We start from the raw sequence: 16,546 nt of genomic DNA, 5'->3' as shown, positions 1-16,546 counted from the left end.
TATAAACAATAAAAGTAGCGTCTTTAGCAACACGAGTAGCGTCCTTAACAACAACAATAGAATCATTATTAACAAAAGTAACGTCCTTAACAACAACAGTAGAATCATTATTAACAAAAGTAGCGTCCTTAACAACATCAATAGAATCATTATAAACAAGCGTCCTTAGCGTCTTTAGCAACACGAGTAGCGTCCTTAACAACAACAATAGAATCATTATTAACAAGAGTAGCGTCCTTAACAACAACAATAGAATCATTATTAACAAGAGTAGCGTCCTTAGCAACAACAATAGAATAATTACAACAACAATAGCGTCCTTAACAACAACAGATAGCGTCCTTAGCAACAACAATAGAATCATCATTAACAAGAGTAGCGTCCTTAACCACAACAATAGAATCATCATTAACAAGAGTAGATTTCTTAACAACAACAATAGAATCATTATAAACAAGCATCCTTAGCGTCTTTAGCAACACGAGTAGCGTCCTTAACAACAACAGTAGAATCATTATTAACAAGAGTAGCGTCCTTAACAACAACAATAGAATCCTTATTAACAAGATTAGCGTCATTAAAAACAACAATAGCGTCCTTCGCAACAACAGTAGCGTCATAAATAACAAAATTAGCGTTCCTGTAGAGTTCAAAATTATCTACACTCTTTAACAGACAGAAAATTTCAAGAGTAGCGAATATAAAAAAAGCATATTTACTTTTTATTGAATTACTCTAAAACTATGTTAGTCACAGCTATTATTGTGGAATCTTATAAAAGGAGAAAACCCAACAGAATAAAATGAGTATAATTTCATATTTGTGACACTAATAGTTTTTCTGCAATTTAATGTCAAAGTTGGTAGAACTTGAAACAAATAAGCGCTTACTTTTTATTGAAATGCTCTAATTCTACGATAGTTATAGACATAGTTGAAGACTCGTATAAAGACTGATAATCTAATTAATAATTGTGCAAGTGTACTATCAACAATTTTCTTGTAATTTGTCATCAAATTCAGTGTTTAAATCCACAGTTTATATATGAATACGCAAATTGATGCTGAAACTATGCTTGAATAATTACTATGAAAATACGAATGGGAATGAGGCTTAATGGAAAAGAGGAACATTTTGTTTTTTTCCGAATTTCATTGTCTTCATTTTTCATCTCCAAAATGCAGTAATAATTTTTCTACTCTTTTGTTGTGCGGACAACAAGTTTTCACGGTCCCTTTTCTTCCTTATGTTTTTTTAAATTTTAATTTCTACCGAGTCCAATGTGTTTGTGTGTGTGTATGTGTATATTTTTTGTTGTATTTTGGTCTCGGGGCGTCGCTCGACGGCATCGCCAGAAACTAGAGCTCACGGCAGTCGCAGGGACGAGCGGGACGAAAATCCGGCGTCGCGACGCGAGGCGCCTGCCCACATCGCCGCTAGTGCAGTGCCGACCACGCGTTACGTTCAACCTCTCGAAAAAACCGTTATATCTCTTTCTCTATCTTTCACACTAGAAATCATCCAAAAAGCGAGAGAGAAAGAACCGAATCGGAAAAACAAACGCGAAAACATCCCTTCATTTGTTCATAATAAAGCAGAGTGTGCGCGCCTACTTGATCTCCCTGGCAGTTTAACGGAAAACGCGTTGTTGTCTCTGGGTTTGAATACACTTTATTTTTATCTATGTAAAGCTTTAATTTTTTTGATTCAAAAACATGTTAGAACCTTCTGGTTTAATTGACGAGCCAATCGAATCAATTCTTTCTTCGAGCTCTCCTCGTGTGTCCTTCGAATCCCCGGATTCTCGAGGGTCCTTTCCTCTGTCTCTCTCTCACTCCTAATCCAATAATCCTTTCCACCCTTCGACAATCCCGAAAACACGAACCTACGCAAATTTATTTCCAGCTTCAACAACCTTTCTTGCAAACGCAAACATCTTCATCTCTTCACTTTTCAACTTCTTCCAATATAAGAATAAAATAAAAACATAAGAAAAATCGATTTATAGCTTACAGCAAATAGAATCTATAGTAAACTTTAACTTATGTAACATTTTTTATTAACAAATTCAGCCAAAAAATATTTAAATTTTATCTCTCTAAACTTTTCTAGATAAAACAAAACTTTTCTACACTTATTTTTTTACTACTTGAGTACATACTGAAAAGTACATATTTCATATGTTATTCACATCACGTAATCTCAATTATAATTACAAACTTTCATCTATAGTTTCATAACATTTCTGAAGACTTTTTCATCAACAAAACTAAAAAAATCAACTTTTTCAATTTTTAAAATCTCTTCTCTTACAACACTCGACGATTATTGAAATAAACAAAGCACTTTTCAGCAGTATAAACTGTGCACGTATTAAGTAACAAGTCGATATTGGCTGCAGATTGTAAATATTTATGCATTCACGTAACACATATTTCCAATTTAATTTCCAATTCACTTTACTTTTACACAATAATTTATTGAAAATTTAATGCAGAGAATACGTAACAACAAATTACGTAACAAACATATTTTATTTCAACTTAAACGTTAAAAAAACAAAGAATTTGTGAATCTCTTAGCTTACTAATTAAAGTTTTAAAAAAAATCAATAATTACTATTTTTTTTGTTATTTGGAAACAAAATTAGTGAACATTTTTTATTTACAAATAATTGTTATGTATAGAAATAATAGTTGCCACTACATTATGTAAACATTTATGACTATATTTGTACGTTTAATAACAATTGTATTTGCATAGAAGCAATTATTTTCCATCCATTGTTTCATAAAACTCGCAATTGTTTTTCCAAAGCACATTTTTTTATTTTCATTTTGTTTTTCTTTCTCTTGTTTGTTTGCTGACAGAACATATCTCATTTTAAACTCATTTCTGAGGAAAATTACATATGTAAGTTCCTCCGTCCTGCATCGATCGACAAATAAAAAAAAAAAAAGGAGCAGGACGGCCGCGAAAATTATGTAGGTTACATTATGTTCTTCTTTTTCCTTTTTCTCCTCCTCTTCCATCCCTAACCCCTCGCATCCCACCAAACTCGAGTTCTTTTGTTCGTGTATCTTCTGGCCTCATCATGGCTTGCTCTAAGTTTCAACTCTCTCTCTCTCTTTCTTACAATCATCCATAAACTTTTCTCTCTCTCTCATAGTTTTTCCTATTGGTCGTGTTCTTTTAGGCATGTGCATGCGAGTGCTTCACCACTCGAGAATGCGCGAAGCGTGACCAAGTTTAAAAAAAAAACTTAAACCAGTGTTTCCCAACCGCACGAAATGATCGATTGGGTTTCGATTGTGCGGCATTCGCGTCGCCGATTCTCCAATTACATGTACGGCGTTCCCAACAAGGCGCGAAAGAGACGCAAGCAGAGACGGGCACAGCAGAACGGCCCACACGACTCGAATCAGCCGCACTCCTCGAACTGCTCCTGCTGTTGGACAGACGTTCAGGTTTGTCCTTCAAGAAACGCCATCTGTTATGCAATCTAAAATGACGCTCGAAAAACAAAAATTTGACGTAATTACAGCGCCATCTATTGTCCTACAATTTGGAACTAAAATGACATCTCAATAGCAAAACCACATGAAATAATACACTTAACTAATTGATATTTTTTTTATAGAAACTAATAGGATTATAACGGTTATATGATTTAATTTGTATTTCCTACTATTAGTTACATTTTTTTTTGTTACGTTGTTGAATTGCCTAATTACCTAAGTACAGAAAAAAAATGTAAGAAAGCTGCTGGCGCGGACGCAACCTCATTAGGGAGTCCCATTCACAATGGGTAAAAAAAATACGTAGTAACGTTTTCTTGGCGAATCGCCCGACGTCAAGAAATGCAGCCAACGAAATACGCACATCAAACATTCTGACAAGTAGCCGGAGAAATATAAATTTGTCCATTATTTTTTACACTTTAAACTGTTGATAATTTAAGTTTGACAATTCTATTTTTAGTTATTTTCATGTTTAAATATTGGTAATAACAGCTCAATGTCATTGACGGATATTGATTGAGGTTATGAAATTTCTTTGTCTCTCATAAATTAATTTAAAATCGTGTGCATGCATGGAACAAAGCAACCGCATGAACATACGTACAGAATCTGGTTGCATATGTAAAAGCGTGTGAATGGTGGCGTCCTCTGTAAATTGCTTTTGATTTGTCGGTTTGGATATGTTTATTTTGTTGTTTGCGTGAGGAAATTGATTCGAAGCTGCTTTGGTTGCAGAAATCCCGTTACGCCGAAGATGATATGCCGCCGCCCCCGTCGCCGCCCCACATGCGCGAGGTCTCCTTGGATACCATCGTTGCATCGAAGCACGGATCCCTGGAGCGCGTACCCAGGCGTGAGACTTCGCTGGATAGGGAAACCTTCTCCTTTGCAAAGGTAAGCAACCAAACATACATTTTACTGTAATTTTATTACAATTTATATTGAAGTAAATTGCAATAAGTTTTTAATCCACTAAACTTTTATCTGAAAAAATATTACATCATAAAGTCAACTCATCATCAGTAAGAAACTTGAAACTACAACTAAACAATTAACTAATTAGTAATTAATGAAAACTTACTTGATAAATAAAGCATAATAGAAATGTCAATTAGGCTGTAAGAGAAGTTGCGTGTCACGCAGCAAAAATTAATTAAGATAATCCATTATGAAATTAACCCTGCGCGTCTTAAATTATAAACCGTTATTAGGTTAGAAATTCCACGACAAGTTTCATCCACTTTACTTGATGAATTTTGAATCGTCGCCAGAACTTAATCTAATACTTATTACAATCTTAATTACTCATTTTCTGTCTAATTTATAGAAAAAAAATATTTTTTGCAATTAAAGTGGAAGAATTATGTGGATTTTAATTGCCAATAAAACAATTGCATCGTAATAATGGGGATGATTCGATTGGTCGTTTTCACATTACAAAATTATTTATTGGCTATAATCAAAAGCAACGACCTCTAGTTCAAACTTTGAGAGTTGTTATATGATTACGTTACTATGGTAATATAATATGTAGTTAGCAAAGGGTTATTGCGGGTTTTATGGGGCGAAATGTTGTTTTTTATAGAAGTTTACATGCTAATATTTTTTGGTGCATGCGCCGGGTTTACATGGAAATTGATTGAAATCTTTGTTAATTCGTGGATATAATTATTATAATTTATTTATATGAATTAATTACATTATTTTCGTGTAATTTTCTATCGAATTTTTAATTAATTGATTTTAGAAAATTTTGAATGTAGTGTGTCTACATTTTTTGATATTTTTCTGTGACTAACGGTGTTATAGCTATATATTAATACTTAAATTGAACTTGAAACTATAGAGAATAATATAAATGTATGTTTGCAAATCAGTTATTAATAGTTTTCATGAATTTGAACTTTTAAAAATTAGATTTTTTGATTGAAACGAAATATAAATTACCATTTTGTATTTGTAAATGAACAAGTTTTAAAGAATTGCTTCGCTTGGCCATCAATTCCATTATAAATTCACAAAATAAGTTTGAAAACTGAAAAAAATAATTTCATAACTTTTTATCGAAATTCTTAAAACTTTTATTGCCTTTCAGGACTCGCTTCGCTCGCCCATCAAAAAGAATTAGATTTCTTGGATAAACTATAATTTATTGTATTATATCCCAGAATTAGCACTGAAATTGATGGGCGAGCGAGGCGAGTCCTGAAAGGCAAGGAAAGTCTTAAAAAATTGTTTAGAAACCAAGGAAAAGAATAGAAAAAGCATCGATAGCCGATTATATAAATTCACAAATTTTGATAGCAAGTCCTGAAAATTAATAATTTCATAAATTTCTAACGAAATTCTTAAATTTTGTATTGCCTTTAGTGGATATAATTATTTTAATTTATTTATATGAATTAATTACATTATTTTTGTGTAATTTCCTATCGAATTTTTAATTAATTGATTTTAGAAAATTTTGAATGTAGTGTGTCTAAATTTTTTGATATTTTTCTGTGACTAACACCATTAGTCACAGAAAAATAGCTATATATTAATATTTAAATTAAACTTGAAACTATAGAGAATAATATAAATGTGAGTTTGCAAATCAGTTATTAATAGTTTTCATGAATTTCGTGGTTAAATTTGAACTTTTAAAAATTAGATTTTTTGAATGAAACGAAATATATTGATTACCCTTTTGCATTTGTAAATGTAGATGATGGGCGAGCGAAGCGAGTCCTGAAAGGCAGTGAAAGTTTTAAAGAATTGCTTCGCTTGGCCATTAATTCCATTATAAATTCACAAAATAAGTTTGAAATAATTTCATAACTTTTTATCGAAATTCTTAAAACTTGTATTGCCTTTCAGGACTCGCTTCGCTCTCCCATAAAAAAAATAGACTTTTTGGATAAACTATTATTGTATTATATCCCAGAATTAGCACTGAATTTCGTGGTTAAATTTGAAGTTTTAAAAATTAGATTTTTTGATTGAAACGAAATATAAATTACCATTTTGTATTTGTAAATGAAGATGATGGGCGAGCGAAGCGAGTCCTGAAAGGCAGTGAAAGTTTTAAATAGTTGCTTAGAATTCAAGGAAATTAAATGTTTTCAAGACTCGCTTCGATTCCCATTATAAATTCACAATATAAATTTGAAAACTGAAAAAAAATAATTTCATAACTTTTTATCGAAATTCTTGAAACTTTTATTGCCTTTCATCAAAAAAAAATAGACATTTTTGATAAACTATAATTTATTATATTATATCCCAGAATTAGCACTGAAATTGATGGGCGAGCGAAGCGAGTCCTGATAGGCAACAAAAGTTTTAAAAAAACGTTTAGAAACCGATGAAAAGAATCGTTTTCAGGACCAGCCGATCAATTTCATTATATAAATTCACAAATTTTGATAGCAAGTCCTGAAAATTGATAATTTCATAAGTTTCTAACCAAATTTTTAAATTTTGTATTGCATTTCGGGACTCGCTTCGCTCGCCCATCATTACTAAACAATGTAAAAAATCACTCAATTCCTGTAATAAATCCTAAAAACAGATTAATTTTCAATTGCCTTAAAATAAACTATGAATACTTATGTTTAACATTGTGAGATCGATTTCATTGCTGTTTACTAAAACACTACAATATTTATGATCGAATTGCGTTGAAAACTGAACGTTCTCAATACATATTCATAGAAATAAAAACATTTGCAAAATGCAAATATGCTTGCGACTACTGATAATTGGAGTAGTTCAAAAACAGTTGACTTTTGTTTACATCACAAAATTCGATCGCGTCGCCGATGGAACGAGAACTAACTAACTAACGTTCATCGCAATACCTGGAAACCCATTAAATCCTTAATAGATTTCTCATGCGAGAGTCGTAAACTCGGAATACGTGAATACGCAAGGACGACACGATACATAAATTTTGCAACGATGATCGGAAACTCTGCTTTTGGATTCGCTATTTTCGGACTTTCTGTTTCGTTTTGTTTGTATCAGGTGTTCTCTGTGTGTGTGTATGCAATGCAGTCCGTTTTGTATCGACGGACGCGTTTCCGTTTCCTGTCCGTGAGCCATCATCATCATCGATTTCCGAGAAACAATCGATACACGATACGTGCATGCCATCTGGCGGATTGATTTCGCTTTATGTAATATTCAATACGCACTCTTCTCTTTTTTTTTTTAATTTTTTTTTAGAACAAACCTGACACTTGATTCGATGAATCAACAACGTTATTCAATTATTTTCAAGTATCATATTTCAACGTATTTCTCTAAAACCAAACAGAAAATCTCACTGCATCAACTCTCAAATCATAGCTAAAACTATAGAGATTAAAATCATATTTGCAACATAGTTACAAGAAGAATTAAAGAAATATTAGTAAGATTAAGTAAGCAATGAATTGAATAAAATTATAGTAAACTGTTTCAAACAGTTGAAATATTGATGAATTACAGTGAATTGAATAGAAGCAGATTTTCGAGTGCCAAGAAAATTTCGCAATTCCACCGACGAATTTGAGTAGAAAATCCGCGCGTTGTAAACAGAGCGCGTTTATTATTAACAAAAAGGAAACCCTGAGTTTTTATTGCATCGTTAAGCAGACGACGTAAACTCTGAATCATCATGATGAATAACGCAAGAGGGGAAAATTTGTTACAGTTTGTTTCTATCTGTATTTTATTTAAAAAAAAAAATGTTGTCGAAGTGGATAATTTATGGAAACCATGCACCCGGAATTGTTCCCTTTTTGGTCACGAGCCAACTCCGATTTATCGTCGACTACTTTACAAAACAATGTTTACTATTTAGCTCTCATTCTTTCGCCTCTCTCGTCTAGTCTAGTGCCGTCCTTTTCTTTTTTTGTTTGTTTTTGTCTTTCCTTTCTTCAATTTTACGGCACTCTGCGTTATAAGCTTTTAAAAGAATTTCGTTAGTTTCTTTAACTTTGTTATTTACACTTTAACGTTCTGCTCGAATCTAGATAAAATCGTGCATTTTACGTGCTTTATGTAATCAAATTTTGAAACGAAACATTAAATTCAGCTGAAAACACGAGAATTCGTGCAATTAAAATAGTATATTTGTAAATCATTTCAAAGTACTTCTCATTAGCGTTTAGTTCAATTGTTGTTGTTTTTTTGAACTATTAGTTTGTTTGAAACGAAATTAATACTAAATTCACATAAAAATATAACAATAGCTTTTTCATTCGTTGTTTATTTGAACTATTAGTTCATTTAATTTTAAATTTATACTAAATTGATTATAAAAATACAGCAACTCATACAAGTCACAAACATATTTTTAATTTCCGTTAGTTCAATTGTTCTTGTTTCTTTGAACTATTAGTTCGTTTGAAATGAAATTAATACTAAATTCACATAAAAATACAACAATATAAACAATAGCTTTTTCAGACTATCAATTCATTTGTTGTTTATTTGAACTATAAGTTCATTTAATTTGAAATGTATACTAAATTGATCATAAAAATACAGCAACTCATACAAGTCATAAACATATTTTTAATTTCCGTTAGTTCATTTGTTGTTGTTTTTTTTAACTATTAGTTCGTTTGAAACGAAATTAATACTAAATTCACATAAAAATACGACAATTCAAACAATAGTTTTTTTCAGAAATATTAATTAATTCGTTGTTTATTTGAACTATTAGTTCATTTAATTTGAAATGTATACTAAATTGATCATAAAAATACAGAATCTCATACAAGTCACAAACATATTTTTAATTTCCATTAGTTCATTTGTTGTTGTTTTTTTTAACTATTAGTTCGTTTGAAACGAAATTAATACTAAATTCACATAAAAATACAACAATATAACCAATAGTTTTTTTCAGAAATATTAATTAATTCATTGTTTATTTGAACTATTATTTCATTTAATTTGAAATTTATACTAAATTGATCATAAAAATACAGTAATTCATGAACATATTTTTATTTTCCGTTAGTTCATTTGCTGTTGTTTTTTTGAATTATTAGTTCATTTTAATTAAGTACTAATACTAAATTCAAACAAATAACAAACATATTAGTTCATTTGATGAAAATCTCGCGTAATTTTACCAAAACCAATCAAATGAATTTCGGATCTGGCGAGAAGCCAGCAAATTTACGTTATTTGCACAATGATTCATAGTAGATCTGATTTCGTTACGTCTCTTCATATTATTATATCACAACAACAAATCATTCATATTCAAGTGCGTCTGCTCGCTGCACACACACACACACACCTTAATCTGTTTTCAAGTCTATTTTCAGAACACGCATCTATTTTTATTAGTTTAGCTTCATGAAAAACATTGCCAATTCGTTTTTAAATAAACCGCGCATTTAATTTTTCAGCAGTTACGCAATGAATTTACGTGCAGTTTTTGTTACGAAATTTACTGTTATCGTCGTAATTCACTCTGCAGCTTGTATGGACTTAACAGTTCTAGATTTAGTTGAAATCGATGGATTAAAAAAATGTTTTCATTATCAATATATTTCTAATTCCAGTCAGTACTACATACTTTATAGACAACATTTTTTTTATAGATTATTTTTAGTGAATTTTTACGTTTTTAGTCAATTTTCTAAACTTCTATAGACTATTTTCATAATTTTTTATGGAATATTTAAAAAAAAAAATATGATTTCTACTGTAATATATTTCGTCAATTTTCATGAAACTTTTCATTATTTTCAGTCAATTTTCAAGATTTTCATCGAATATTTTTAAACAATTTTCATGACTTTTTCATGTTATACATTTTGTCAATTTTCATACTTGTTTGAATTTTCACGATTTTCGTCAATTTTCTAAATTTCTATAGACTATTTTCATAATTTTTTAAGAAATATTAAAAAAAATCATGATTTCTATTGTAATATATTTCGTCAATTTTCATGAAAATTTTCAGTATTTTCAGTCAATTCCAATATTTTTCAACAATTTTCATGACTTTTTCATGTTATACATTTTGTCAATTTTCATAGAATATTTTCATACTTGTTTGAATTTTCACGATTTTAGTCAATTTTCTAAATTTCTATAGACTATTTTCATTATTTTTTATGGAATAATTTAAAAAAAAAAAATTGATTTCTATTGTAATATATTTCGTCAATTTTCATGAAAATCTTCAGTATTTTCAGTCAATTTTCAAGATTATCATCCAATATTTTTAAACAATTTTTATGATTTTTTAATGTTATATATTTTATCAATTTTCATAGGATAGTTTCATATTTATTTGAATTTTCACAATTTTAGTCAATTTTCTAAATTTCTATAGAGTATTTTCATATTTTTTTAACGAATATTTAAAAAAAATTGTTATGATTTTTATTGTAATAAATTTCGTCAATTTTCATGAAAAATTTCAGTATTTTCAATCAATTTTCAAGATTTTCATCAACTATTTTTAAACAATTTTCATGACTTTTTCATGTTATATATTTTATCAATTTTCATAGAATATTTTCATATTTGTTTGAATTTTCACGATTTTAGTCAATTTTCTAAATTTCTATGGACTATTTTCATAATTTTTCAAGGAATATTTAAAAAAAATCATGATTTCTATTGTAATATATTTCGTCAATTTTCATGAAAATCTTCAGTATTTTCAGTCAATTTTCAAGATTTTCATCGAATATTTTTAAACAATTTTCATGACTTTTTCATGTTATATATTTTATCAATTTTCATAGAATATTTTCATATTTGTTTGAATTTTCACGATTTTAGTCAATTTTCTAAATTTCTATAGACTATTTTCATAATTTTTTTTAAGGAAAATTTAAATCATGATTTCTATTGTAATATATTTCGTCAATTTTCATGAAAATTATCAGTATTTTCAGTCAATTTTCAAGATTTTCATCGAATATTTTTAAACAATTTTTATGACTTTTTAATGTTATATATTTTATCAATTTTCATACAATATTTTCATATTTATTTGAATTTTCACGATTTTAGTTAATTTTCTAAATTTCTATAGTGTATTTTCATAATTTTTTTAAGGAATATTTAAATCATGATTTCTATTGTAATATATTGTAAATTTTCATGACTTTTTAATGTTATTTTCAAATTTGTTTCTATTTAAATATGTTTGAAATTTACGGAATTGGTTGAGTTTATTTTAGTTGCGGTAGGTCCTTTTTCGTCCTTTATCTGCCTTCCTCCATTTGTGCGTGCGCAACGCCTCCTAGATCCTTACGCAAAAGGGATGTTAGCGACGACATCTGCCGTCGGATTCCCGAAGCGGAAAGCGTCGGTGGCGTCGTCGACGTCGTCGAACTAGTGGCGTTGTAATGTCGCGTCGTTGCGGACGGACGGACGGCGCCCGCCCCCGTCGATCCGGAAAAGAAGTCGCGAAGTGCAAACATCCGTCGTCCATCGTCTTCATCGTTACCACAACGACGAAGACGACCATCCTCCTACTGCTTCCTTACCTTCCAACAGTTGCATAAGCGCACAAATAACCGATAAACAACAACAACAAAAAACAAAAATTTACAAGAAAAAATAACAAAACATACGCACACAAACTCGTTCCATCGTTAAACCCGGCAAAAACAACAACAAAACAAAATAGAAACAAAACAAAAGAATATGTCGTTGGACACCGCATGCTGCGATGTAAATCATCCTACATCGGTGGTGGTGTTTCCGTTTGGAAGTGATCCCGTTCAAGGCCTCCCATTCGTAAGCTAACCTAATGTAAACAAAACCTATCTTTCTATATCAGTTTATCTTCTCTATATACAATTTTATCATTATCTTCATCATCAGTATTGCATTGATTTTACGAACAAAAACACACAAACATTGAAACAAAAAAAAACAAGATGATGAAACAAAACTTTTGAAAAACTTTCACAACGAAGATCAATTTCACTTTACAAAAGTCCAGATACAAACAAATATAAATTTTATCTATTCATTAACATTACTAATGAAAATAGATCAATTATTAATAAAATTAACTACAACTTGAATACATGTATTTATACTAAATTTTCATGAAAGAAAATCTACTGAAAAAAAAACTATACAAAACATCTCATCTGAAAAACTTTCACAACAAAGATCAGTTTCACTATGCAAAAGTCATTAACATTTCTACTGAAAATAGATCAATTATTATTAAAATTAACTACAACTTGAATACTAAATTTTCATAAAAGCAAACTGAAAAAAAACTAAATTTTGATAACTGAAAAAGTTTTGTTTTCCTAATTAATTAAGACTTATTTAACATTAAAGTTAATTGAATAAATTAATAGAAAACTATGAGAACTTTCACATTATTACTATAATTATAGTTGATTAGTCTACAATCAATAACAAGTTTATTAAGAGTAAAATAGAAAATTTCAATTGATTTCTATGATTATTTTATTTTTACACTTACAATACATGTGTAAACAAGAACGAAAAACCCTTTAATTATCATCGATCCAACTTTTATATTATTGCCTCGCATCAATAATAGACTCTAATTCCGGGAATAAATAATACGTTTAACCCAGTTATTTATTTCTTTTTTTTTGAGGGTTGACCGAAAAATTTTGCCCCTTAAAAAAAAGACCAATCGCAATTAGTTGAGTTCCGTTCTTGTTTTCCCTTTTGTTATTTCCCTCTCTTTCTTATTCGTCTATTTTAATGATTTCCTCTCTCTCTCTCTCTCGTTTTCTCATTCTGATTCGTTCATATTAATGAAAACGGAAATTGGGTTGGCCACAAACTTTACCAAATAAATAATGAATTTAGCTGCGAGAGAAAACGGAAATTACGTTGAATTATTAAAACAAATATAAATAAGTGAAAAGGTGGACAACAACGCATGACAACCACAAAATTAACCTGCGAAAAGTATGTCAACAGTTCATGAAGTTTCATAAATGTATATATGGAAAAAAAAATGTAGACTTTTACTAAATGTTAAAGGTAAAAAGTAATAGTTTAGTGGTGATATTGATTTATTGTTTAGTATGATTAAGTGTTGTTTTTTTCGTTTCAAATGAGGCATTTGCATGCGGCTCGCACTTAATGATACTCGTGTCTACTTAAAGGACGCATAATAACAGTTTATTTAATCTTCGAGTTGTTTCAAACTTTTTGTAATTTGTATGAAATTAATACGAAAATTGTTTGTGAATTTATACAAATAATATTCAAATTCAATTGTCAATTTGACGTTTCTATTGTCAAACGTAGATTTGACAAGTGACAAAATTTGACGTTTTATTTCCTTGATAATTAGGTTAGAATGTAATTGACATGTGTCCAATGAGGCGAAAGAAAGACAAAGACAAGAAATTGAAAGAAAACATGAATTGACAGATGTCAAAACTGACAAATTTGATATGACAATAAACTTTTATATGAGATAATGTTGAGATTTAGCTGTGACATTTGAATGTATTTATTGAGGTTTGGAATTGAACATCGTTTCGGACGGTTGTGTTTACATTCGGAATATGTGTTTATGTTGGCGGAACGAGATCAATAATGCCAACAGGTCATAGGGTCGTCGGCGTCGCGACGCCCCCGACTATGGTGGCGCCATCTACTTGTCGGCGCTCGAAACCTCTCGAACTTTGCAGGAGTCGCGCGGATGGCGCCACCGGTGTCGTCGTCGCGTCGCCGGTTTCGAACCTCGCGCAATGTTAATGCGAAATGCTGGAGAGAAATAATAACAAAGTGGTAACGAATGTTTGTTGTTGCGTTTTTTTTTTTCGGTTTGCTATCAGTTGGACGTAATGAGTTGAAGCGTGGAGGCGACGCGCACCTTTTTTTTGCTGTTTAGTTTGAACAATTTTCTTTTTTTTTCGAAATACTTGCGTACTATAAAGTATACATAAAAAAGTGGTGATAATGCCCCCGATTCTGAGGACTCCGGACAAGATGTGTTCGCTGTGTCCACGAAGGAAACCGCCGCCGAAGAAGCTCGTAAGATTCGACTCGTTCGTGGACACCTTCTCCATATCCGACGCAAACTTCAATCACAGGGTAAGAAATTGATCTCTCATTCATGAGGACTACACGAAAATTGAAGTTACAACAAATAAATTGTTTTTCCACCTGCGCTCATTTCCCCAAACTGTGTCAACCTTTATCTGCTCCACGTTATCAATTTGTTAATTTAACGTTGCGTTTATTGCAGTCGCTGCAATTTCCTAATTGTTAATTATTAACTAAATCTACACTACCTACATCTAAAACTAATACAAACTGTTTTATTTATTATACGGAAATTTCTATTTTTTTTTTGTTATTTTGTATTTCTAAACAACGCTCGTGTTTTACATAATTAATGCATTCGCTCGAACAATCGACGATTGCACAGTTTACTTTGTGGTAGCATTCTCGCTATTATCTACAAACTACAACTCCTTATCTACACTTGTCGTATGATCCCATTTTACGTTTACACCTGGCTTTATTTTACCCAACAATTGCAACCATCAATCAACAAATCCTTCATCAAACAAACGATTTCTAACATAAAAATCGATTAAACATTATTGACAATACATTTCTAATTGATAGTGTTGTCAAATTTCTCGATTTGACGTTTTGTTTTGAAAAAATAAAATTGAATTGACAGTTGTTCTATTTGACAATAGAATTGACGTTTCAATTTATTATTGACAGTAGTCAATTTGACAAGTGAAACAATTTAACATTATATATTCTGACATCAGTAGATTTTGTTTATTATTGACAGTAGTAAAACTTGAATAAAATTTTTAAATTGACTTTTATTCAATTCGACTTACAAAACAATATGGATTTTATAAAGTTTTTTTTTTACTTTAGAGATTACTTTACTTTAATAATTAAAGAAATACAAAATTTAAATTGACAGTTGTCCGATGTTTAAGAAGTTAAATAATTTGACAGCTCTTCAATTTGAAAAGTTAAATAATTTGACGTTTCGATTTATGAATTTTTACATAGTAACAATATAAAAGAACAACATTTTTAATTGACCGTTGTTTAATTTGACAATAGAATTGACGTTTCAATTTACTATTGACAGTAGTCAATTTGACAAGTGAAACAATAACAACATTATTTTCTGACGTCAGTAGATTTTGTTTATTATTGACAGTAGTCAAATTTAATATTCTGACGTTTTCATTTTAAGAACCAATGTGAACAACATTTTTGAATTCACGTTTATTCAATTCGACATATGAAACAATATGGATTTTGTAAAGTTTTTTTTTTATTTTAATAATTAAAGAAATTCAAAATTTAAATTGACAGTTGTCCGATGTTTAAGAAGTTAAATAATTTGACAGCTCTTCAATTTGAAAAGATAAATAATTTGACGTTTCAATTTATGACGGTTTTATATAGTAACAATACTTTAAATTGACAGTTGTACGATGTTAAGAAGTGAAATAATTTGACAGCTCTTCAATTTGAAAAGTTAAATAATTTGACGTTTCGATTTATGACGTTTTTATATAGTAACAATATAAAAGAACAACATTTTTAATTGACAGTTGTTTAATTTGACGTTAGAATTGACGTTTCAATTTACTATTAACAGTAGTCAATTTGACAAGTGAAACAATTTAACATTATATATTCTGACGTCAGTAGGTTTTGTTTATTATTGACAGTAGTCAAATTTAATATTCTGACGTTTTCATTTTAAGAATGAATGTGAACAACATTTTTAAATTGACGTTTATTCAATTCGACTTACGAAACAATATGGATTTTATAAAGTTTTTTTACTTTAATAATTAAAGAAATTCAAAATTTTAATTGACAGTTGTCCGATGTTTAAGAAGTGAAATAATTTGACAGCTCTTCAATTTGAAAAGTTAAATAATTTGACGTTTCAATTTATGACGTTTTTATATAATAACAATACTTTAAATTGACAGTTGTCCGATGTTTAAGAATGAAATAATTTGACAGCTCTCAATTTGAAAGTTAAATAATTTGACGTTTCAATT

The 16,546-nt window shown here is 29.9% G+C and overlaps 1 protein-coding gene across 1 annotated transcript; it reads left to right on the top strand.

Moving 5' to 3' along the window:
- Nucleotides 1–1,404: 1,404 nt before the first annotated feature.
- On the top strand, nt 1,405–4,445 carry LOC108560979. Its single transcript, XM_017918719.1, has 3 exons — nt 1,405–1,658; nt 3,197–3,467; nt 4,257–4,445. Exons 2-3 carry the CDS (start codon nt 3,291–3,293, stop codon nt 4,443–4,445), a joined length of 366 nt encoding a protein of 121 aa, XP_017774208.1. The 5' UTR covers nt 1,405–1,658; nt 3,197–3,290.
- Nucleotides 4,446–16,546: the final 12,101 nt, after the last annotated feature.

This window comes from Nicrophorus vespilloides, unplaced genomic scaffold (assembly GCF_001412225.1).
Source record: "Nicrophorus vespilloides isolate i.1.1-1 unplaced genomic scaffold, Nicve_v1.0, whole genome shotgun sequence".
Classification (NCBI taxonomy): Eukaryota; Metazoa; Arthropoda; class Insecta; order Coleoptera; family Silphidae; genus Nicrophorus; species Nicrophorus vespilloides.
The sequence above is the reverse complement of the archived record's forward strand: the minus strand, read 5'-3'. Positions and strand labels throughout refer to the sequence as shown.

What these genes read in the sequence shown, in the direction of transcription:
- LOC108560979 (XM_017918719.1), top strand. Translation starts at nt 3,291, where the DNA reads ATGATCGATTGGGTTTCGATTGTGCGGCATTCGCGTCGCCGATTCTCC. An exon ending in GCTGTTGGACAGACGTTCAG is followed by an intron (nt 3,468 to 4,256) that starts GTTTGTCCTTCA and finishes CTTTGGTTGCAG; the next exon opens with AAATCCCGTTACGCCGAAGA.